The sequence below is a fragment of the Hyla sarda genome, chromosome 3 (assembly GCF_029499605.1).
Source record: "Hyla sarda isolate aHylSar1 chromosome 3, aHylSar1.hap1, whole genome shotgun sequence".
In the NCBI taxonomy this organism is placed as follows: Eukaryota; Metazoa; Chordata; class Amphibia; order Anura; family Hylidae; genus Hyla; species Hyla sarda.
Window position 1 is genome coordinate 207,498,305 of NC_079191.1, and position 25,948 is coordinate 207,524,252.

The window sequence follows — 25,948 nt, forward strand, 5'->3', positions numbered from 1 at the left end:
TTATGTACATGGGGAGACCTAGGTATAATAGGGTAATAAGTGCCATTTGAAATAGGGCTTTAAAGGGGTACTCCTGTGGGCATTCAGCTCTGAACGCTGTGTGCGCGCACTGCGGGGGTCACGCTCCCTCAATGCAAGTCTATGGGAGCGGGTGTGATGGGGGCCACACCCCCTCCTATAGACTTGCATTGAGGGGGTGTGGCGTGACGGCATGAGGTCGGCGTGGCCGACACCCGCAGCATGCACACAGCGTTCGAAACTAAATGTTCCGAATGCTGGCCAGTGGAGTACCCCTTTAAAGTCCCTTTGCTACTTTTTACCAACTTATGTCAAAGCATACTAATCATTACAATGAGGCTTTTACTCATATGCTGATACTGCACAAGAGTACGAACATACAAGTCACTCTTCTTTGTCCATAGCAGTACAGGAATGGAATGGAGGAGCAGGAAAGGAATGGAGGAGCAGAAAGAGGCAGAGTTATGTGTATGTCATGTGCCCCTCCATAGGAAGCCACACTATGGATGCGGGAGATGTCTGACAGTGTACAGGGGTGGCACGTAGTTGCAAAATTATACTGAACTGGTGCCTCATTGTAAAGATTAGTATGCTTTAAAATAAAAACAGTTGGACTGGGTGGAGATTGAGGAATCCTGGAAATCCTAGGTTTTACTGATATTCAGAATATTATAAATGTAAGAATTGACTTTACTAAAGGGGTTATCCGGCCAAAGACATCTTATCCTCTAGCCAAAGGATAGGGGATAAGATGTCTGATCACGGGCGACTCGCCATGCTGCACCCGCATTCTATGCAGGGCTGCGTCTCCAGTCTCAAAGCTTTTTGTTTCCTGGACTGGGGATGTGACATAACGCCACGCCCCCTCCATTCAAGTCCATGGGAGGGGGCGTGATGTCCGACATGCTCCTTCCTAGAGACATGAACAGAGGGTGCGTGGTGTGATGTCACGAAAAGGCGTGGCGTTAAATCACATCCCCAGTCCCGGAAACAAAGAGCTTTCCGAGACTGGAGAAGCAGCCCCGCATAGAACGCGGGTGCTTCTCTTTGGCTAGATAACCCCTTTAAAGAGCAAACCCTATATATTGAATGTAGCGTAATACTAATCAATAAGTTTAATATTGTTAGTAAATAAAATTAGCCACACCTTTGATCTTTTGCTTGGAGTATAAGCCTTTGAGTTGCTGAAAATCAATCTTACATCCTTGCAGAGATCAGTTGGAGTATCATAACCACCAGCCTCCAATTTCTCTCTAACAGTTCCAAAATCCATTGGAGTGTCAATAATATCTCGATAGTCCTGGGAAACAAAAAAGTAAATAAAAAAGGATCAAACTCAATGGTCAGTAATAATATCTTACAACAAACCTTAAAGGGGTACTCAGGCGCTAAACATCTTATCCCCTATCAAAAGGATAGGGGATAAGATTTTAGATCACAGGGATCCCGCCGTTGGGGACCCCCACAAACTCTCCTGCAGCACCCCCATTTTTCAGCTGCGCAGAGCGAGGATCGGTGTTGCAGGAGAGATTGCGGGGGTCCCCAGCGGCGGGATCACCGTGATCTAACATCTTATCCCCTATCCTTTTTGGTAGGGTCACACGTTACGAATCCGCAGTATTTTACGCTGTGGATCTGCCAGTGACCCGATCAATTTAGTGCCTCCAGCTGTTGCCACCCCTGGCCTGTTCGCAGCTGCAGTCTGCCGCTACGAGCAGCCACACAGGGGGCCTGCGAGTCGCCGAGTCCACAAATGGATATGGATAGGTTGGAGGTTTGGGCTGGGAAGTGGCAGATGAGGTTTAACACTGATGTTAAATGTAAGGTAATGCACATGGGGAAGAAAAATCTGGGCTGGGATTATGTATTTAATGGGAGAACACTTGGGCAGACATACGTGTAAAAGGACTTGGTAGTCTTAGTTAATAGTAAATTTAGCTGTAGTGACCAGTGTTGGGCAGCTGCTGCCAAGGCAAATAAAATCATGGGGTGCATCAATATATATGCCCACGACAAGGAAAAGTAGATTTTTTATGCTTACCATGAAATCTTTCTTTCTTTCTCGGAGGATCCATTGGGGGACACAGAACCATGGGTATATGCTCTTGCAACTAGGAGGCGCTGACACTAAGCATACAAAAAAGCCAGCCTCTCCTGGCAGGATATACCCTGCCTACAGACCCTGAGCTAATCAGTTTAGACCCAAAGCAGTAGGAGGCAACCAACAGAAAAGAAACCAGCAGGAGTCCAAGGGAACCAGACAGAAAAAAAAAGGAAACCAAGCCACCCCTCGGACAAAAACCAAACAAAACCTGTGCACAAACCATGGGTAGGTGCTGTTTCCCCCAATGGATCCGCCGAGAAAGAGATTTTACGGTAAGCATAAAAAAATCTACTTTTCTCGGTCGGAAACCATTGTGGGACACAGAACCGTGGGACATACCAAAGCAGGGAAGAAAAGTACCCAACACAGAATCAGGCAGAAGACTGAGCCACTGCCGCCTGCATCACCTTGCGGCCCAAACTTGCGTCAGCGGAAGTGTGCACTTGAAAGAATTTGGTGAAAGTGTGCAAGGATGACCAGGTGGCCGCCTTACAGGCTTGCAGGGCCAAAGCCCTATTGAGGAGAGCCCAAGAAGCTCTAACGGAAAGGCGGGACCTTCGCCTTGCAACGGTACGATTCAGAAATGGCAGAGTGGGTCCACTGCGAAATGGTCTCCTTGAAAGCCAGAAGCCCCTTCCAGCTACCCTCAGGAATCACAAAGAAGGAGTCACCATGACGAAAAGAGGAGGTGACTGAAAGATAGATCCGGACAGCCAGAACAACATCCAGGCTGTGTAGGGAATGCTCCTTAGCGTTGGAAGAGGAAGGACAAAAGGAAGGAAGAACAATCTCTTCGTTCACATGAAAAGAGGAAACCACTTTGGGCAAAAAGGAAGGAGGTGGGCAAAAACCACCTTGTCCTGATGAAGGATCAAAAGAGAGGAACAACAGGAAAGAGACACCAACTCAGAAACTGTCCGAATGGAGGGGATAGCCACGAAAAAGGTGACCTTCTAGTAAGGATGCGAAGAGAGGTATCCCGAAGGGGTTCGAACAGTGCCTCCCTCAAGGCCCTAAGTACCAGACTGAGGTCCCATGGAGTAGTGAGGGATCTGAAAAGTGGCGCCTTATGGGCCACACCTTGCAGAAAGATGCGGACATGAGAATTAGAAGCCAACTGCCGCTGAAACAGAATAGAAAGAGCCAACACTTGACCCTTAAGAGAGCTGAGGGTCAAATGCTGATCCAACCCTGATTGGACACAAGCAAGAAGGAAGCGCGGAAAAGAAAAACACAACCGGAGAAAAGGATTGCGCCTCGCATCACCGGAAATAAGCTAAAATCCTGGCGGATGAGGGCTTCCGTGCTTGAAGCATGGTGCAAATTACCCCGGAGGAAAACCCCCGTGCTCTCAACACTGCAGTTTCAACCGTCATGCCGTCAAATGCAGCGACCATAAATTGGGGTGGCAAAGAGGACCTTGAGAGAGCAGATCGGTGCAAAGAGGAAGATGCTGCGATACGTCGTCGACCAGCCAAATTACGTCGGCGTACCACGCACGCCTGGGCCAATCTGGAGCCACAAGAATGGCAGGAACGCCCTCCTTCTTGAGCTTCCTCAGAACCCTAGGCAGGAGAGGAAGGGGTGGAAAGAGGTAAGGGAGACGGAAGGCCGACCACGGAATGACCAGAGCGTCCACCGCCAAGGCCAGAGGGTCCCGGACTTCGTAACAAAGCGGGGAACCCTCCTATTGTGGCGAGACATGAAGAGATCCACGTCCGGGGTCCCCCAGAGATCGCAGATCAGTGCAAACACCTCCGGATGGAGAGACCACTCCCCCAGATCCGCCAAAGAGCGGCTGAGAAAGTCCGCCTCCCAATGTGGAATGTGGATCGCAGAGAGACCAGGAACTCGAGCCTCGGCCCAGAAAAATTCTGGAGACCTATTCCATTGCCGAGCGACTACGCGTGCCGCCTTGGCGATTGATGTACGCGACAGCAGTCACACTGTCCAACTGAACACGGACTGGCCGATTCCTTAAGGCGACACTCCCAGTGGAGGAGGCAAAGAAAGATGGCCCGGTGCTCCAGCAGATTGATGGAAAGACAGGTTTCCTCAGGGGACCAGCGACCCTGGACCGTCAGGTCCCGAAACACACTTCCCCAGCCCTGGAGACTCGCATTGGTCGCATTGGCATTGGCTCAATGGAGGGAGAGGAAGGACCTCCCCAGAAGAAGAAGGGGAGAATGGAGCCACCAAAGAAGGGACCGCCGAACAGCCGGAGGTAAAAGCATCCGCCGATCCAGACTTGTCCCACCTGGCCAGTTGGAGAGGGTGACAATGAAACTGGGCGAAGGGAACTGCTTCCATGGCAGCCACCATCCGGCCCAGGACCTCCATGCAGAAGTGAATTGGAACCAGGGAGGGGCGTCGCAAGCGACAGACACCCAACTACAGAGAGCGCCATTTGTCTAAGGGAAGGCGAACACGGGCTACTGCGGTTTCGAAAAGGAGACCAAAAAATATCAGAGACAGAGAAGGTGTCAGATGAGACTTCACCCAGTTGATCACCCAGCCGACAGAGGACAAGGTCTGAAGTGTGATCTGAAGACTCCGGGTTTTGGGATCTGGATGGGGCCTTGATTAAAAGGTCATCCAGATAGGAGAGAACTGAGATCCCCCGGCTCCCCAGAATGGCGATCACTGCCGCCATGACCTTGGTGAAGACCCTGGGAGCCGTAGCCAAGCAAAAAGGGAGCGCCTTTTAGTTATCTGCATCACGTCATGCTGCAACAGACAGGACGAGCAAGGAAAATAGGGGGACCTGGACTAAAGGTGTGACCCCAAGGCGCTGGCTGTTGACAGGAAGGGGTTAACTGTGCACTTTGTATTTTATGCCCTGTGCCCCTTAGCCGCATATGGGGGAACAGGTAGCGCCATGCTCCTGAACTCCCACCTGAAAACAGAACATAAAAGGAATAAAATAACCTAACACAGGCCCTACCTTTAAAAACAAAAAAAAAATACCAGGTCTGGAAAGCTCCAGACCTGTGTCTTGCCTCCTATGACACTAAGCTAAAACTGATTAGCTTAGGGTTTGTAGGTGGGGTATATCCTGCCAGGAGGGGCTGACTTTTTTTGTATGCCTAGTGTCAGCACCTCCTAGTGGCAAGAGCATATACCCACGGTTCTGTGTCCCCCCAATGGTTTCCGACCGAGAAATAATTCTACCGCTGTACAAATCACTTGTCAGACCACACATAGAATACTGTGTACAGTACTGGGCACCAGTGTACAGGATATAGTGGAGCTGGAGAGGGTTCAAAGACGGGCAACCAGGGTAACAAGGGGAATGGGAGGACTACAGTACCCAGAAAGATCAGAATTGGGGTTATTTAGTTTAGAAAAAAGAAGGCTTAGGGGAGACCTAATAACTATGTATAAATATATCAGGGGACAGTACAGAGATCTCTCCCAGGATCTATTTATACCCAGGACTGTATCTATAACAAGGGAACATCCTCTACAGGAAAGAAGGTTTCTACACCAGCACAGACAGGGGTTCTTTACTGTAAGAGCAGTGAGACTGTGGAAACAGCTGGATGTACAAAATAGGTTGGGTCACCGGCGGATCCGCAGGGTAAAATACGCTGTGGATCCGTTACGTGTGACCCTACCCTAACAGTTAACTAGTTGGCACCAGAAATATTTACATTGTGTGAAGCACACAAAAAAAAAGGAGATTTTTGTTTACTTAACGTAAAATCTCTTTCTCAGAGGATCCATTGGGGGGACACTGACCGTGTGTGTATGCTGCTGTCTCTAGGAGGTGTGACACTTTGGTAATAAAAAAAAAAGTCGGCTCCTCCTTCAGGCCCTGAGCTAATCAGTTTAAGTTCCAGAGCAATAGGAGGAGACCAACAGGTCAAAGAAAAACCCAAAACTGTCCGAGAACCAGAAGAAAAAACATAACTGAACACACCCTCGGACAGAGAACCAAAGGAAATCCAAAAGGGCGGGAGTTGTTTCCCCTAATGGATCCTCCGAGAAAGCGATTTTACGGTAAGTAAACAAAAATCTCCTTTTCTCTATCGGCTCCATTGGGGGAAAGAGACCGTGGGACGTACCAAAGCCGTCCCTTGGGTGGGCAGATAAGCAGTCAGGCAGACGGCCGATCCACTGCCGCCAGCAACACTTTACGACCCAGACTAGCATCAGCCGATGCGAAAGTATGAACTCGGTAAAACCTCGAGAAAGTGTGCAAAGGCGACCAGGTAGCCGCCTTGCAAATCTGCGAGGCCGAGGCTCTATTCTGGAGAGCCCAGGATGCCCTAACAGAATGGGTAGAATGAGCCACAACCCTGAAAGGAGGAATCTTCCCCTTACAGCGATAGTCTTCCGAAATGGCAGACCAAATCCACCGAGAAATGGTGGCCTTGGAAGCAGGTTGTCCCTTGCGACGACCTTCCGTGAGGACAAAAAAGGAATCACACTGACGAAACGAAGAAGTGATTGAGAGATAAGACCGAACAGCCCGAACTACATCCAGCTTGTGTAGTAAGCGCTCCTTAGGATGAGAAGGAGCAGGACAAAAAGACGGGAGGACAATGTCCTCATTGAGATGAAAGACCGAAACCACCTTAGGCAAAAAGGAAGGATCTGGCCGGAAAACAACCTTGTCCTGGTGGATCACCAGAAACGGAGAGCGGCAGGAAAGAGCTGCCAATTCAGACAACCTCCGGATGGAGGTGATAGCAACAAGAAACGCCACTTTCCAAGAAAGGAGGCGGAGAGACACCTCTCTAAGGGGCTCAAAGAGTGCACCCTGGAGGGCACTCAGAACCAAATTCAAGTCCCAAGGGGGAGAGGGTGACCGATAAGGAGGAACAGCGTGCGCCACTCCTTGAAGGAAGGTCCGGACATGAGAATTAGAAGCCAGGGGCCGCTGGAAAAGAACAGCAAGGGCCGAATCCTGACCTTTAAGTGAACTGAGAGACAACCCCAGTTCCAACCCCGACTGCAAAAAGGAGAGAAGACAGGGAACCGAGAAGGTTACCGGGGAGAAGTCCTGAGCTTCAGACCAACGAAAATAAGACCGCCAAGTACGGTGGTAAATTCTTGCAGAGGAGGGCTTACGAGCCCTGAGCATGGTGTGAATGACTTGGGAAGAGAACCCGCCAGCCTTCAAAACCCACGCCGTCTAATGCAGAGACTGTAAATTGGGGTGGCAAAGAGGACCCTGAGAGAGCAGGTCCGGATGGAGCGGAAGGCGCAGTGGAGTGTCGTTCAGGAGCCTGACTACGTCAGCGTACCACGACCTTAGGGGCCAATCTGGAGCTACCAGAATGGCGGGGACGTCCTCTGCTTTGAGCTTCCTCTGCACCCCGGGAAGGAGTGAAAGGGAAGGGAACAGATAGGGTAGGGCAAACCCCGCCCAAGGAATCATTAGGGCATCCACGGCCAGAGCCTGAGGGTCCCGGGGACTTTGATACAAAAGGAAGGATCTTCCAATTGTGCCGGGACGCGAAGAGGTCCATGTGCGGAATGCCCCAGAGGTCGCAGAGTTGCGCGAAGACCTCTGGATGTAGAGACCACTCGCCGGGGTCGGGTGAGGACCGACTGAGGAAGTCCGCTTCCCAGTTGAGCACTCCCGGAATGTGAATCGCCGAAATGGCCGGAACCTTGCATTCCGCCCAGGTGAGAATCTTGGTCTCCTTGGCCATGACTGCCGAGCTGCGAGTGCCGCCCTGTCGATTTATGTACGCCACGGCCGTGGCGTTATCCAACTGGACGCGGACAGGACAGGACTGAAGACGGGACTCCCAAAGAAGAAGACAAAGAAGAATCGCCCGTAATTCCAATATGTTTATCGGAAGTAGGGTCTCTCGGGGAGACCAGAGTCCCTGAACCGTCCAATCCCTGAACACGCCGCCCCAGCCCAACAGGTTGGCATCCGTTGTAACTACCTGCCAGTGAAGGGGAAGAAATGACCTCCCTTGGAGAAGAAGGGGGGAGTGGAGCCACCAGACTGACGGACCCTGCGAGGGAGAACAATCTGACGTTCGAGGGACAGAGGAGACCTGTTCCATCGAGAGAGAATCGCCAGTTGAAGGGGGCGTTAATGAAACTGGGCAAAGGGTACGGCCTCCATAGTTGCCACCATCCGACCCAGGACTTCCATACAAGTGCAGATGGGGACTGAGACCTGGGTCCGAAGGGAGCGGACCCCGACAGAAGCGCCAGACGTTTGTCCGGCGGGAGACAAATTCGGGCAGAAGCCGTGTCGAAACGAAGTCCCAGGAAGGTTAGAGACTGGGTAGGACGGAGGACTGACATGTCCCGGTTGATCATCCACCAGAGGCGATCCAGAGTGTGGAGAGTGACGTCCAGATTCTCCAGAGTCTGGGCTCTGGTTGGAGCTTTGATGAGAAGGTCGTCCAGGTAGGGTATCACAGAGATTCCCCTCGACCGTAACAGGCCCATCATTGGCACAAGGATCTTTGTAAAGACCCGAGGAGCCATGGCTAGACCAAAGGGGAGGGCTACGAATTGAAAATGCCCCTCAGGAGCCGCAAAGCGGAGGTACCGATGATAGCCTGGAAATATTGGCACATGGAGGTAGGCATCCTTGATGTCCACCGATGAAAGGAACTCCCCTTGTTCCAGGGACGCCACCACCGAATAGAGAGATTCCATTCGGAAGTGGCGGATAAGAAGATGACGGTTGAGACGCTTGAGGTCTAGGATTGGTCGCACCGAACCGTCCTTCTTGGGAACCACAAAAAGATTAGAATAGAAACCCAGAAACCGTTCCCCTGGAGGAACGGGAATGATAACCCCCTGGAGAAGCAGAGACTTCCCTATACGAAGTCCCTATACGAGGAAAATAAAAAATCAGAAGACCTGGTCTGGAGAATTCCTGAACCATGTCCACCTCCTTCAGACACTAAGCTTAAACTGATTAGCTCAGGGCCTGAAGGCGGGTATATCCTGCTAGGAGGAGCAGACTTTTTTTTATTACCATAGTGTCACACCTCCTAGAGAGAGCCGCATACACCCACAGTCTGTGTCCCCCCCAATGGAGCCGATAGGAATGTGGCAACCTACACTTTAACAGTCTGATATTTTTAACTTTAGAACATGTAAACCAAATGACAATGTGGAAAAAAAAAAATCACACAATGTGCACAAAATACACAAGTATAGAAATATATACTTAAAAAAAAGATTTAAAGCCCAGCAATCACTGGCTGAGGAAAGACATAGATGCGTCCAGCAATTGCTGAGCCGCAGCATGATGTGTTGACCATGGGAAACCCGGAAGAGAGATTCCATTTGGAAGTGTACGGATAAGAAGATGACGGTTGAGACGCTTGAGGTCTAGGATTGGTCGCACCGAACCGTCCTTCTTGGGAACCACAAAAAGATTAGAATAGAAACCCAGAAACCGTTTCCCTGGAGGAACGGGAATGATAACCCCCTGGAGAAGCAGAGACTGGAAAGCTGCTCGAAAGTACTTCGCCCAAGAAGGAGACCGGGGGGCCCGGGATCTATAAAGCGAACCCTCGGAAGGGAGGCGAATTCGATTCGGTAACCGTTGGACACCACGTCCCTGACCCTAGAGTCCTGAATGTGTGAGGTCCAGATGTCTCGAAAAAGTAAGAGACGACCTCCCACCCGAAAAGAAACCGCTGGTGGGGGTCTCACTTCATGCAGAAGTGGGTTTGCGGTTGCCTGATTTGGGCGCAAAACAGCTGGACAGGTTGGAGTCCGACTTCCAAGACGGGCGTGCCCGGAATGAGGGAGCTTTCTTGTCCTGCAAGGGCGCCTGCCCGGACCCTTTGCTGGAGCCATAGGTCCGAAAGGACTGAAAGGAAAAAGACTTCCTTTGGGAAGTAGGACGAGCCTTATTTTGAGGTAACAAGGAACTCTTACCTCCCGTTGCCTCAGAGATAATCTCATCAAGGCGTTTGCCAAAAAGATGGCCACCCGTAAAAGGAAGCTCAGTGAGAGACCTTTTGGAAGCGGCATCCGCATTCCAAGCCTTAAGCCACATAGAGCGTCGTAGAGCCTCTAGGTGACCCACAGCAAAGGCAGAACAACAGGCTGACTGCATGGAAGCTGCGCACAGGAAGTCCCCAGCTTTAGAGCATTGGAGAGCCAGAGCAGATAGATCCTCTGGGGGGGGATCCCGGTAAGATATCCTGATGGAGCTTTTGGCACCACTCCGACAGAGCCTTGGACACCCATGTCGAGGCGAAGATGGGAAGAAGAGAAGAGCCAGCTGCTTCAGAGGCAAGATTGGTGGATCCACTGAGGGAGGGGAAACTACCTTAGTGACAAAGTCCTTGTCAAATTGATAACGTTCTTGAATCGTCTTGATTCCTGGGAACCTCTTGTCTGGATGTTTCCATGCAGATTTCAGAATGTCGTCAAAGTCAGTGTGAGAGCTGAACCTTTGAGGTGCTGGATTAGCACGATGAAAGGATACTCCTGGAGTGACATCCGAAGATCCTGCGTCCTCTAAGTGAAAGGTGTCTCTTATGGCTGTCACCAATGAGTTCATCATTTCAAGTGAGTCCGAGCAGTCCTCTGCGTCCGATGCTGGCTCGAAAGCCTCGTCCACCAGGAGAATGTGAACGAGTAAAGGCAGTCCTGCAAGGGGGCGACCCTGACCGGATACGCGGCTGTGGCGTGTCAGAGCGGCGACTCCGAGAACATCCTCTGGAGGAGCGACGTTTGTGCCCAGATGACAGGGGAGGGGGGCGGGACCCACGAGGGGAACGCTCACATCTATCTGAAGACTCAATGGAAGAGTCAGACGAGGCACCCCTAGTACGCTTGTGAGCGCATGAAGTATGTGGAGGCCCTCAGAGGCCCTGCGCAAGGAAGACCCCTTCAAGGCGGACACCACTTCCCGGGAGGCCTCAGCCACCGAACGGGAGACTTGGGTCAAGTCAGCCATATACTGGGTCAGGGAAGAAACCCAGGCTGGTGGAGCGGCTGAATCCACCGGAACCGAAAGGGCATAAGGGGGTACCAGGGGGTCTGGGGGAGCAGGCAGGGCAAGTGGGCTCAGTAGAGCCAGGCATCTTGGTATTACAGTGCCTACAGACAAAATAAGTCACTGAGGTCCCAGGTTTCTGTTTAGAGGGAGGAACAGCTCTGGGTACGGACATTATGAGAAAAAAAAGACAGGAACTTTCTCACCCTAGTCTGTGTCCCCTGGCAGCTGCAGTGAGGAGAACGGCTTTGTGCAGCTAGTGTGAGAAAACAGGCCAGCCAATAGCAGAGGAGGGCGTGCCTGAAGCAGAGGCACTAACTAATTGGCCCCCTTCTGACTGAAAATTGCACCCACGGCGCTGATTGGAGGCTATTTCACGCCTCAGAAGAGCTCCGACAGCCCTGTGGGCAGAGCTAAGGACAGGCAGAGAAGAAACTGTAATGGCGCTCGCTCCTTGTCCCGAGCGCACATGTCAGCCACATACGCGCTCGGGGGAACAGAGTGGGCGGCCAATACGCCGGGAGAGACTGCCCGAGAAAGCGAAAGTAAGCCGGCGCAGAGAGCGCCCGGCCCGAACCAGCTCCGCGGCTGTCAGCCTCATATAAGGCTCTGCGGTCTAGACACAGTAACCACACACACACACCCAGTGAAAAACAAAGTATATGCCCCCTCAGATGCCACTGCTCCCCCAGAATAAAGGTCCAGAATAAAAGTCCATCCCCAGTAAGCCAGCCTCATAACCTTAAAAGGTGGGCCAAAACATGGGGTCTCCAGAAGTTGCAAGTCCGCACCTGAGGAGAAAAGGGGAAAAGCACTTACCTCAGTCAGAAGAACTTACCTAATGGAGTCTTCAGTGAAGTTTTCAGTCAGCTTAGTTACCTTAATCACGCCTGGCTGCTATGCGCAAGCGAGGCGAGCAGGGTAATAGGGGGACCCGGACCCATGAGGTACCAACCCAGGCGCTGACCGTTGGCGAGGGGGGGGGTGAACAGCGCATATACGCAATGTCTGTGCCCCCCTACTCGCAATGGGGAAACAGGGAACCGGAGTCCCCACCTGAAAACAGAAAAGCAAAAGGAATTTAAAAAAAAACTAACACGTCCCTATACGAGGAAAATAAAAAATCAGAAGACCTGGTCTGGAGAATTCCTGAACCATGTCCACCTCCTTCAGACACTAAGCTTAAACTGATTAGCTCAGGGCCTGAAGGCGGGTATATCCTGCTGGGAGGAGAAGACTTTTTTTTATTACCATAGTGTCACACCTCCTAGAGACAGCAGCATACACCCACAGTCTGTGTCCCCCCAATGGAGCCAATAGGAATGTGGCAACCTACACTTTAACAGTCTGATATTTTTTACTTTAGAACATGTAAACCAAATGACAATGTGAAAAAAAAAAAAAAAATCACACATTGTGCACAAAATACACAAGTATAGAAATATATACTTAAAAAAAAAAAAAGATTTAAAGCCCAGCAATCACTGGCCGAGGAAAGACATAGATGCGTCCAGCGATTGCTGAGCCGCAGCATGATGTGTTGACCATGGGAAACCCGGAAGAGGAGTGCACCCCGGACCACAGCGGGACAACAGAGGCACTGGGGATCAGTGGGATGTAAGTAAAGGTTTTTTTTTTTAATGATTGACAGAAGGTTACATTTTCTTTAAACTCTCCCTATACCGGAGTTCTCCTTTAAATTCACTCTGAAATCAGAAGCTTTTTTTTTCTCTAAGAAAGTTTTCAGAGCCAGTGATCAGTTACATGGAGTTGGATCAGTAGTGCAAAGACTGCTAAATCCACAGCTGCCTGTTTTCTTATCTATAATTCATGGTTGTAAATGTGTTGTTATAGCCACTTCCCATGCTCGCCTAGTGATCAGTGTCCTAAACAGAAGATGTCCTTCTCTATTGACTTCGGATTCCCATAATTGAGCGTTTCCTAAACTGGACGACGATAATAGCTTAAAACTGTAATATCATGCACGATCATGCCTTATTGTAAATAAACTCATGGCTAGACAATATGTTGTGCATAGAAAGATTTGACTTAAAATATCTATGCACAGATCAAGAAAGAGATTCATACATTTCTATATTGTTGAAATGGAACTGGATCAAATGGGACATTGTAATTTTTCATTTTTTTCCCTAGAGAGAGATGGTAGTGAGATGTTAAGCATCCATTACACATGGAATCACACACACACACACACACACACACACACACACAAAGAATGATCAAATTCCACAGATTACTACTTCGGTTATAAAAAAAAAAAAAAAAAAAATAATCATAAACCACTTAAACATATGTTGCAGGAAGTTAGTCACAAATTGAATATCCAGGACAGATACTTGTGGCAGAAGCTAGTGCTTCTACACCACAAATGTGCATACATCATGAAGAGAAAACAGGAGTATTCTGCAACTAATTCTATTTAAAGAGGTGAGCCATAGGACCTGCTACAGATCCAACATAGTGAGGACTTACTGAGTACTCTATAATATCAACTGGTTGTCTGAAAGGCTCAGAATCTTCACATTGAAAGATCAGATTTAACAGCTCCTGACACTGCTTCTTCCACGACTGCAGATCATAAGAGTGTGCTCTGCTTCGTAGTTTGCGTCTTGGCTGATATTCCTGCAAGAAAAAGAAAAAAAAGTCAACAACAAAAATAAGTTATGCACTGTATTTCATGAGACCATGGACAGGTTTGTTTGTACAGATTACATGTCAGCTTTTAACACATACATTTAAAATCTGATCAATCGCCAGTGTGCCTTTATCTAGCAGTCATTAGAGTAGTCATTCTAGCCTGCTGCCTATGTACAGCAGGGATCGAATAAGGCTGCAAAGCTCTACTGTGGAGGGATTTCAAGAGCTCCGACAGCCAGGCTTCCACTCTGACTACCCATAACAGGGAAACATCTCTCTTGCTAAATTAACCCCTTAGACGCCACTGTCAATTTTTAATTGTGTAAGGAGTCAGCGTGCACTGTTCACCCCATCAACTTCCTGGAGCTATGACAACAGAATACATTATGGGGGGGGTACCTGGAAATCTGCATACATAAAATAACTCATCAGTAAATATATACTATTACCTTTCTCTTCCTTGTAGAGGTTCCAGGCATTTCAGCATCTTTCTCTTCCTCCTTTAAGCATAAAGCCAAAGAAGAACACAAAGCTGACATGTTTATTGCCAAAATGTTTTGCACCTTTACAGTCATTTTAAATTAAAAGTAAAACTTTTGGAAATATGTTTTGTTTAAATGTCCTGTCATCGACCCACTAACTTATCAGCATAATGTAGACAGCAGACACACAATACAAAAGATTATGCAAATTGTTAATAAGATTATTCACATTTACCCTAAGTCATAAAGACTTCATTTGTACAGTACAAAATCTTTAATAGATCAATAGGACCTGTTTATCATAGAAATGTACAGCAGGGGCATCACTAGGCACAGTGCTGCACCTGGCTCTCCTTTTTCCCCCAGGCTGTTTCTTGCCTTAAATAGCTACAGGCTTTCCCCCCTGCACTCTGCTAGTACAGGGGGTCTAGTGGGGGGAAACCAGTAACTTGGTTACCTATAGCCTGCCCAATCTCCATTCCCCCAGAGAGACGATGCCGACTGTACAGAGGAGCTACAGGGAGGAGCTAAGTAAAGGCTAAGGGAGGACCTTGTCCAGTATATATACCTGTGCCTAATATGTGTGTGTTAAATATGGTGCTGCACATATTTTTTTATTTGGTACTCCAATTTGTATGGTGTCCCCTCCTCTTTTACTGCAACTTTTTAATTTGTGCACTAAAATGTGCAACTTTTTAAAAATGCTGTCCACAGTCTTGTAAGTCAGGTCAGGGCTTGGGTACATTTACGACAAATCGCTATGATAAATTTCTGACCACTGCAAAGCGTTAACCAGACTTTGGCATACCTACACAACTTTAGAAAACGTTTCTAAAGCCAAAGTTGCAACGAAAAGTTTCTAAAGAGCAACTGAAACAAATTATGTGACAAATTAACACCACAAAAACTAATAATACATTTCCCATGTGTATATACAGTATGAGGAGAATTCAATACTTGTCTATTTCTTATTTTACTATTTCAGTCATGAAAAGTCGCCTTTTTTTTTTTTTTTTTTATTTTTTTTTTTTTTATTTAAACCCCCTGTGCCAAATTCATGAAAACTCGCACATCCCTTGATGAATTTGGCATTCGGGAACATTACTGAAAAATTACCTCACAGTTCTCCAACATTTAACACCTGTTCAGGCACGGTGAGTACCGTATTTATCGGCGTATAACACGCACTTTTTAGGCTAAAATTTTTAGCCTAAAGTCTATGTGCGTGTTATACGCCGATACACCCCCAGGAAAGGCAGGGGGAGAGAGGCCATCGCTGCTGGCTTCTCTCCCCCTGCCTTTCCTGGGGTCTAGAGCCCTGCTGCCGGCCCTTCTCTCCCCCTGGCTATCGACGCCGCTGCCCGTTCTGTCCCCCTGACTATCGGTGCCGGCGCCCCATTGCCGGCAGCGACGGCCTCTCTCCCCTTGCCTTTCCTGGGGGTGTATCAGGGTATACACGCGCACACACGCACCCTCATTTTACCATGGATATTTGGGTAAAAAACTTTAGCGCATCAGGCCGGCCGGGGACCCCAGCGCAAAGCCGCCGGCTTCCCCGATCAGCCCAATGCGCTAATACAATAATCTTTGCGCATAGCGAGGGGGACATTAATGTATATAAGTGATGCGGGGGGCATATATATATATATATATATATATATATATATATGCGCTGTGGGGGTATAAAGACATTAAAGCGCAGTGGGGGCATTAATGTATATAAGCACTGCTGGGGCATCTATATAAGCGCTGCGGAGCATAAATACATGGAAGCGCTAAGATTTCAGGGCTGAAGTAAATTGGTATGGGTTATTGGGTAAATGACAAGAGCTGTGACTTTTGTGCGACTTTCAGAGAAAAGTCACACATCATGAATCGATCACCACTGCATAAAACTAGTCTAAAGCATAGTATAAGGCTGTGCTCATGCTACCATTATACGAATACAGATTGTGTTTGTGTTACTGCTGCTAGTCTCGACCTGACTGAGGTTCTTGAAGGGCAGACTAGTAGAACAATAACAACTGCACGTTCTCTCTAGCAACTTTAGGAACACATCCCTGGTGGCTACATCATAGTCTTGAAGGAGTTCTCATTCTTCCTGAGAACTAGTTAGACTTTCTAGTCCTCATCTCAAACCATAACTATTGGGTTTAGGGATAAGACAGGCCATTAGACACAGCACTACATTACTCTTTTTCCTCATGTAGGAATGTGTAGAAAATGTGTCTTCTCCCAGCCCAATGTGTTGCTGCAGAATACTATAGTAGTAGTAAAATCATCAGCAATGTCACCAACAAAGCATCCAAAAGTTTCCAGACATTGTCCAGTGATCCTTTTCTGCGACTAATAAAGACAGGGTGAACCAAAAATCTCAAATGTAGACTTCTCAGAACACAGGAAAGATTTTCACAGCCTGGAGGAATTGCTTTCCTTGAGGTGGTTGGCTGCCCCACCAAACTACGAGCGGTAACCTGGAACCCAATGGACACTCTGGCTGAGCTACAGAAGCTCAACCATTACTGCAGCACTCCAACATCCTGGGCTTTATGGCACAGTGACCAGAAAAAAGCTTCCTACAGTAAAACAGAACTTTTACTAGATATTTGGAACCAAACAAAATTTTTGAAAAACTGGTTTAAAAACAAAACTGTGTCAGTATTAAAAGGGCTTATCCATCGCTGGATGGTCAAAATTTATTTTGCGTTACTCTCCTGTAACATCCTTTTTACAAAGTTTTTTGGGGGGCACAGAAGGTTGAAGAAAAAAAAAAAAAAAAAAGTTAGCTCCTCCCACACGACCTATACTCCTCCTGCAGACATAGAGCTAATCAGTTTGTACACAAGCAGGAGGTGGAACAAGAGAAGCAAACAACAAATGTAAATAGAGTCTGGCCAAGGACAAAGGAAGCTCATTTAGAGGGGTCAGTAGATATCCCTAGTCAACAACAAAAAAAATTTAAAAAAAATTAAAAACTGTGTGGGAGCTTGTTTCCCTAATAAACTTTGCGAGAAAAGACTTTTACAGCCAAGTATAACACAGAAGTCCCATTTTCTAGCTCATATCAATGGGGGGCATAGAAGACAGTGGGACGTTTAAAAGCAGTCTCCGAGGGAGGGATCCTTTTTACATAAAGCAGAGAAGACAACTTGAAAAAGGACATATGGATTCAGAGGGTTGAAAGACCAGCATAAATTACCCATTCAACAGAAGGGCAGAATTCAAAGGACAAGCCCACAAGGGGGCTGGTATTTAGCCATGAATGGAGCAGAAAAGAAAAAAAGTCTATGCCCGGGGATCCTACAGCGTGACTGACAAAAAGGGCAAATGAGACCTGGAACAATGTGGTCAAGGACCAGAGAGAAGACAGTGTGACGAGAGAAAAAAATAAATAACAGACAAGTCACCCAATGAGAGGTGGGAGAAAAAAAAAAAAAGGAGCCTGCAAAACCTAGAGTTGCGGCCATAACCTAGTCAACAGACCTAGATGAACCTAGCCTAACAAGACCACTCTGGAAGACTGGAACGACCTGGAGGGGCCTGGACTGACTGCAAGGAAACAAAATTAGAAAGGGAGACTACACTGTAGGACCTACGAAGACAAAACCACAATACTGGAGAAATGCCAACAGAGATGGTAAGGTTACCCAATCAATCATGGGGATTAGGGAAACCATGAGAGACATGGAAAAAAAACTAGGCAAAAGTATATGATGCATCACCATGAAACAACCCAGGGAAGCTGGAGATCCTCCTCTAGGCCTCCATCAGGAAATCGGTTAGAGATATTAAAATACATGGACAACCTTTCACAACAGAGGTAAAATGTAGAACCCCAACAGGAGGTTAGTCAGGAGAGCCTGCCCTGGCAAAAAATAGTCATGGACAGAAAAATAGGAAAGTGCCCTTTCTAATATTCTAATATTGTCCAAGACTGAATGGCAGCCTGAAGGAGAATCAAGGGAGAACCACCAGACCAAAAGGGACCCAAAAGAAACACAGAAGGATAGCCATTGGAGCGCAAAAAGGAATAACCATGAAGAAAAAGTCTGATATACCAGAGATAAAGCAACCACAAGAAAGGATGACATTAGCAAAGGATAAAAATGTGCAGCAAGACCATAGTTATCTAGCAAGAGCAGAAGGGGCGTACAGCTCCCGGAGTACTGAGAAGATTACGTTCCTGGGAGAAGGGAGCAAGGCGCACAACACAAGAAACAGGCTGGGGGAGAAGGCCTAAAGGCTTCATTGTCCGGCACAATATAATCCCAGAAGGGCCATCAATGACACCAGTGGTCAGGATGAGATTTAGACAGGAGCGTCAATGGGAGAAAAAAAAATGAAGGATGGCTTTAAAAAATGCTGAAGCATGTGGCACGGAGAGGCATCCACACTAGCAAAGGGAGCGATGCACCATCAGATCAGGGACCATGTGTCAGAAGGCGGTCAGCACACAGCAAGGCTCATACCCTGATAGAGTATGATGATACAGTGTTTGTAGCTGCAAAATAGAGGCCTGCATTGGGATTGGGATCCCGCTGGACCAAACCCAAAACGTGCGGGCGGTCAGGAGGCTGCTGTGGGCAGGCGGTCAGGCACTATGCCCATGGGTCCCACCAATCCCGCAGAGTGCAATGCTCTGCAGTCTGCACATAACCTATGGGAGTATACCCTATTGGAGTACTGCTATACATGGGGAGTATGTCCAGAGCATTGCACCCTAGTGTCTGTACATTCCTGTGTTAGAGGGAGATGGCAGGATTGGACAAACATTTTAGCGGGAGCGGGCGAGATTGGACACAAATATTGCAGGAAAGGGCGGGAGTGGAGCAAACAATGGAGTGGAATTGAAAAAACAGTCCAGTGCAGGGCTCTACGGAAAAGGCTACATGACTAGTAAAACAATCACCCACTGAGGAAGGATGGCTGAACAGCAAATGCGTAATACCAACCTGCATAAGGGGCAATCTGTACAGCACAAATGATACACCTGCTGTCAGCGAGCCATGGGGGCTAGATGTAAGCAGAAAGGGGGGAGGAACCTGCACTATGACAAGGACTCACCCAGAATAGGCTAAAGAAGGTTGGACTTATCTAAATTTCAATAGAACCTAAAATAAAAGGCAAGTCACGTGTTCCGCCTAGGAGTAGGCTCTGAAAGACCCAACTACTCCACCCTTGAGCAGTTATGTTAGGAGCACCTCACTAGAACTTGCAGTAGACGAACGAACCACAGTATAACACAGGTATTCCACTCATCTGACAAATTATTTGTGGCTACTCACATAGCATAGGAACTACATATAGAAGATGGATCCATATAGAAGATGGATGTGGATCCTTTGCCAGAAGAAGTCCCATGCCCAAAGAAGGAAAAAAAGGCTGCAGCAACATATGAAGCACCATACAAAGGAGAGTAGATACTTACCTACAGGACAAGTACACCACTATGGAAGGTAGGGTAATGTGGCTGCTGGGACAACATGTCATGTGTGTCATGCAACAGAGGAGGAAAAGTGTGTAACACGACCACCACACCAGGAAGGGGAGGAAGCAGGTCCTGGTAGAGCATATGAGGAGCCACATATGGAAGGAGAACATCACTGATGAAACAAGTGTTTCACATATAGCAATGGGAGTAAAAAAAAAGCTATGGAGTAGCATATTTGGTACTACATATAGTAGAGAAGGGCACCTCTGGGTAACCCAACCACTACATCCATGAAAGAGGGTAAAATGAGCCATTAAAGAAGCAAATCAAGTACCGCATACTGAAGAGGAGGGAATCTCTGTATAGCAGAAGTATTACATATAAAGTACTGACTATGGAAAGCAGAGGGGTGGGGATGTACCATAGTTGTATAGCAGGGCATATGGACATTGGAGGAGACCGCCTTGAAATACTCCCTCTATTAAAGAGGGTAATGTGATTGCTGGAATACAAATAGCAGGTACCACATTAAGACCACCATTACTCCCCCTATGGAAGGGGGTAATGAGATGACTGTAATAGCAACAACAGGTACCACACAGACCACAATGACTTCACCTATGGAATGGGAGAAATGTGGTTGCTGGAGTAGCATAGCAGGTACAATATAGAAGGACACCCAACAAGATTACTCCACTACTAGTGCGAGGTTACCCTGCATGTGCAATGGACACGCATGGTCACCTCACACTAGCAGTGGGGTTAATGGCACTCTACCTGTGGAAACAGCAAACATGGGATAAGTGACCGGCGGTGGAGGACAGCAGACACAGTTTTGTCTGGTTTCCTGGTACTCTGGGGGAGGGTTGTGTTGGGGGATGGAGTTGGGGTGGAGATATGTACAGCATGTCAGACCAGGCTGATGACTGCCCATAAGCATGTACATCAAAATCAAAAATACCTTGGCTAATGAAACTAATAGGTTCCTCAAGAAAAGTGAAATCTATAGAATCCATCTGAAGGGGCCTTACAGCAGGCATGGCCATGGGCAGCTGCTCATCAGCTCAGCAAACCATATCTTTAGGAAGAGAAGGAGACCATGAAGCTAAGTATATGCATGTGATAGGTACAGTTCCAATGGCCACATGAGACCATAAAGCTGTAAAAAAAATATTCAGACACTAAGGGGGGGGGGGGGGGGGGACTATAAAAAAAAAGAATTAGAAATGTCAAAGCATTTCTGTTGGGAGACATAGACCTACTAATACCCCAAATTCTGTGTGGATCACTACTTATTTTAAACCAACTGAGCTACATGGGACAAACCTTGTCCCAGCTGCAGTGGCCATAGGAGACCATGAAGCTGAAATTTTGCTTTTGGCCACAAATGGGCACACAAATGTAGCGCCAATGGTCATAGGAGACCATGGAGCTGTAGAGTTTTCTTCCAGCCACAGGAGGGCACTCAATACAGCTCCTAGCCAGTGAGCTGTGTTTATCTATATCCATCTACCGTATATACTCGAGTATAAGCCGACCCGAGTATAAGCCGAGACCCCTAATTTCAACCCAAAATCCCAGGAAAAGTTATTGACTCGAGTATAAGCCTAGGGTGGGAAATACCTCATCCCCCCCTGTCATCATCCAGACCCGTCATTAACATCCTCATCATCCCCTTGTCATCATCCCACACATCCCCCCTTCATCATCCCCTTGTCATCATCCCACACATCCCCTCTTCATCATCCCCTTGTCATCATCCCACACATCCCCTTATCATCCCACACATCCCCTCTTCATCATCCCCTTGTAATCATCCCACACCCCCCCCCTTCATCATCCCCACCCCCCCCCCCCCCCTTCATCATCCTCTTCTCATCATTCGCCCTCAGTGGTCTTCAACCTGCGGACCTCCAGAGGTTTCAAAACTACAACTCCCAGCAAGCCCGGGCAGCCATCGGCTGTCCGGGCTTGCTGGGAGTTGTAGTTTTGAAACCTCCGGAGGTCCGCAGGTTGAAGACCACTGCGGCCTTCAACATGCGGACCTCCAGAGGTTTCAAAACTACAACTCCCAGCAAGCCCGGGCAGCCATCGGCTGTCCGGGCTTGCTGGGAGTTGTAGTTTTGAAACCTCCAGAGGTCCGCAGGTTGAAGACCACTGCGGCCTTCAACATGCGGACCTCCAGAGGTTTCAAAACTACAACTCCCAGCAAGCCCGGGCAGCCATCGGCTGTCCGGGCTTGCTGGGAGTTGTAGTTTTGAAACCTCCAGAGGTCCGCAGGTTGAAGACCACTGCGGCCTTCAACATGCGGACCTCCAGAGGTTTCAAAACTACAACTCCCAGCAAGCCCGGGCAGCCATCGGGCAACCACTGCGGCCTTCAACATCATCCAGCCCCCTCTCACCCCCTTTAGTTCTGAGTACTCACCTCCGCTCGGCGCTGGTCCGGTCCTGCAGGACTGTCCGGTGGGGAGGTCGTCCGGTGGGATAGTGGTTCCGGGCTGCTATCTTCACCGGGGGCGCCTCTTCTCCACGCTTCCGGCCCGGAATAGAGGCGTTGCCTTGACAATGACGCATAAGTACGTTGGCAATGAACGCACCTATGCGTCGTTGTCACGGCAACGTGACTATTCTGAGGCCGGGCCCGAAGCGCTTAGAAGAGGCCTCCCCGGTGAAGATAGCAGCCCGGAACCACTATGCCACCGGACCACCTCCTCTCCGGACAGCCCTGCAGGACCGGACCAGCACCGAGCGGAGGTGAGTAGTCAGAACTAAAGGGGGGTGAGAGGGGGCTGGATGATGTTGAAGGCCGCAGTGGTCTTCAACCTGCGGACCTCCGGAGGTTTCAAAACTACAACTCCCAGCAAGCCCGGACAGCCGATGGCTGCCCGGGCTTGCTGGGAGATGTAGTTTTGAAACCTCTGGAAGTCCGCAGGTTGAAGACCACTGCGGGTGGGGGAGTTCACTCGAGTATAAGCCGAGGGGGGTGTTTTCAGCACGAAAAATCGTGCTGAAAAACTCGGCTTATACTCGAGTATATACGGTATATTTTATTTCCCTTCTAAATGTAACCCATATGTTACCCAAGGTAATTGCCGATACAGATAATGTCAAAAACCGTGAATATCGGCCAAACCGATAATCGGTTGATCCCTAGTGCAAATCCTGTGGCATCATACCTAAGCAGACTGGAAACTGTAATAGCTGCTAAAGCTGCTTAAACTAAGTACAGGGTCTGATACTTAAATCCATCCCCATTCCCCCCCCCCAGTGTTTCAGAGACTGGAGCAGCACCCGGCACAGAATGCCGCGTGGTGCGCTGAGATCGCGGAGGGTTCCAGTGGCGGGACCCCCGCAATTAGACATCTTATCCCCTATCCTTTGGATAAGATGTCTATGGGCGGAGTACCCATTTAAGCTCTTACAATTGACGTCACACAATTATAATTATTTTTTTTTAACTGCCACTGCAGTTTTAGAGCTAATGCCAGACATGGAGCCAGCAGGAAGCAGAAGTATAAGTCCTTCCTTTTGGGTACATTCACACATACAGGATCCTGCACAGATTTGATGCGCAGGATTTGTAACTGCCGATTAGAAGCTGTGCTCAGTCTTTTAGTTTACATTGAAATCTACAGCAGAAAATCCTGCGTATCAAATCTGCGTACGTGTGAACGTTCCCTTATATTTTCCATCCATTTTAAAACCACATCTGGCTTTAGCTCAGAAACTGCCAATTAAAATAAAAAAAATGATTAAATATATGACACAAGTCTTGTAGCCTTTTGACTTGGTTGTAACTTCCCCAACTATAAAGCTCTGCAGAATCTGTGGTTATATAACTATTATAATTATTACAAACTGAAAACATTACCTCATCAGAGTCTGACAAAAGCTTCTTCTTCATGATGTTGTACTGAGGAATGATGTCATAGCAACTTTGATCCCTGTGTGCAAACAACATGTTAATTGCCAATTAATATCCACTGATACTCTGCTAGAAAATATGGAAAGCAACAAACACTGCTTTTTAACTTTAAATACAAAAAAACAAAACGTTAGTTTAGCTTTAGTATGTAACCATTAGGGCCCATTCACACGGCAGAGTGGAAATAAGCTTATAAATTCTGAGCAGTCCTATCACTAGCTGATTCAGGGCTCATTCTGTCATGTTAATTCTTAAAATGATTCCTATATTTAATAACACCATATCAGCAGTATGGGCCTTACAAGTATTTGAACAGAAACTTTACAATAGAATAATTAATTAGAGAGAGTCAGTCTACGACCGCAAATGATAATTAGTCCTTTATGTGTTAATCATATATGTATAAGTGCAAAGCAAACTAACACACTCCAGGGAATAAAGAGGAGGGCCACCATTCCCCAGCACTGAAACAGGCCTCGGACCCTTCCTCTTCTCATAGGCATTTTACACCTATGGCCTTGGTCAGCACATTTCCAGTGGAAAACTTTTTTTTTTTGTAAATCAACCGGTGCCAGAAAGTTAAACAGATTTGTAAATTACTATTATTAAAAAATCTTAATCTTTCAAATACTTTTTAGGGTCTCCACTACAGAGGAAATGGTTTTCTTTTTGGAACACAGTGCTCTCTGCTGACATCATGACCACAGTGCTCTCTGCTGACATCTCTGTCCATTTTAGGGGATTTTCTCCTACTGGTCACGATGTCAGCAGACAGGTCTCTGTTCCAAAAAGAAAACCATTTCCTCTGTAGTATTCAGCAGCTAATAAGTACTGGAAGGATTAAGATTTTTTAATAGAAGTAATTTACAAATCAGGTTAACTTTCTGGCACCAGTTGATTTAAAAAAAAAAAAAAAAAAAAAAAAAAAAAAAAAATAGCAGTATAAAAAGACAGGATGATCCCGCACTCACCGCGTCCATCGCTGGGTCAAGGAAGGCACATGGAAAGAGAGAGGGTGGAGAGGTAGACGGGGGCTCAGAGGCAAACACCAGTGGTTTCGTGCTAATTAGCACTTCATCCAGCCTCCAAGTAGGCCAGATGAAGTGCTAATTAGCACAAAACCACCGGTGTTTGCCTCTGAGCCCCCGTCTACCTCTCCACCCTCTCTCTTTCCATGTGCCTTCCTTGACCCAGTGATGGATGCAGTGAGTGCGGGCTCATCCAGTCTTTTTTTTACTGCCATTGTTTGTACTTTTGTTTCTGATGTGTGCACCACCGGTCACCATTCATTGATTGTTTGTTCAGTTGATTCCACATATTTTTCTCCTCTAATGTATTTATGAACTGTGCCTCCGCTGTTCCTTTTTTACTTGGATGATTTGGTTTTCCACGGGAGTACCCCTTTAACATTCTGGCCGGCATTTATCATTGTAGGTGTAAGTGAAGCATTTTCTACACTTTTTGTGTGTGTGCTGGTAATGTGTAGGAACACCAAATTTATTAATTGGTCACAGAGCATTTGATACATTTTGTGCAGGTCACATTTTCTGAAATTTCTCTCTTCACATACACCAAAAAGCTAAGCCAAGTCTGGGCTGGTGGAGTTTTAGAGACTTTTCAGTGGCTTTGCTCCTTTTCACAAAAAGGCGCAGTTCATAAAAACCTTCCATATCATGTGTATTGGCAAAATCTGTGGATTGCAACTCAAAATCAGCAGAAATGTGTAAACCAAAAGGCACAGAAAAGGCACAAATAAACCATGCTTGCGCCTTTTTTGCGCCTTTTTCTAGACAAAAACAGTCGGACGAAATCTTTCAGCTCAATCACAACCAAGGCAATACATATGGAGTAATAGTATTACAAATAGCCAGCTCGGTCTGACTAAGGACAGATGTTGTCAAACCAACCTAGTTTGTTTTTATGAAGAAGTGAGAAAAAAATTTGGGGGGGGGTTTGGTTAGTGGCTATGTTGATAGTGGGTGGCTGTGGATATAGTTTTAAAGCAAAATAATATTTCTCACGAACTGCCCATGAGCTGAGTTACCCCATCGAATCCCCCTCCAAATCCCACCACCATGTTTCTTAGGGCCTATCCAGATCCGATAAGCATGCGCCCAGGAACCCCACACCATATGAAATTTACACATAGCCTTATGTTTTTCATATATATTGCTCTCTAAACAAACCATAAGAATCATCCTAGTAGTCAGATCGTCCACATTAGGAGTACTAGCCCTAATACAGTATTAACCAATGAGGTTCCAGGCCTTTCGTATAAAAGACCCGAAGGACACCTATTTCAATTTCAGAGGGCACCTACCCACATCCTATAACAGCCAGAAGATACAGGGTCCAATAGCAATACCAACCCATAGATGCTACAA

The 25,948-nt window shown here is 47.4% G+C and overlaps 1 protein-coding gene across 4 annotated transcripts in view; it reads right to left on the bottom strand.

Annotated features, from left to right (window-relative positions):
* PHIP (pleckstrin homology domain interacting protein) overlaps positions 1-25,948 on the bottom strand; it is a 180,265-nt gene that overhangs the window by 4,520 nt on the left and 149,797 nt on the right. For all 4 annotated transcript variants that reach the window (XM_056565928.1, XM_056565929.1, XM_056565927.1 and 1 more), the window contains exons 33-36: positions 23,511-23,583; positions 14,174-14,224; positions 13,560-13,709; positions 1,166-1,318 (exon numbers count right to left, since the gene is read on the bottom strand). In XM_056565928.1, coding sequence (XP_056421903.1) covers positions 1,166-1,318; positions 13,560-13,709; positions 14,174-14,224; positions 23,511-23,583 — 427 coding nt within the window. The remainder of the gene's footprint in view (positions 1-1,165; positions 1,319-13,559; positions 13,710-14,173; positions 14,225-23,510; positions 23,584-25,948) is intronic.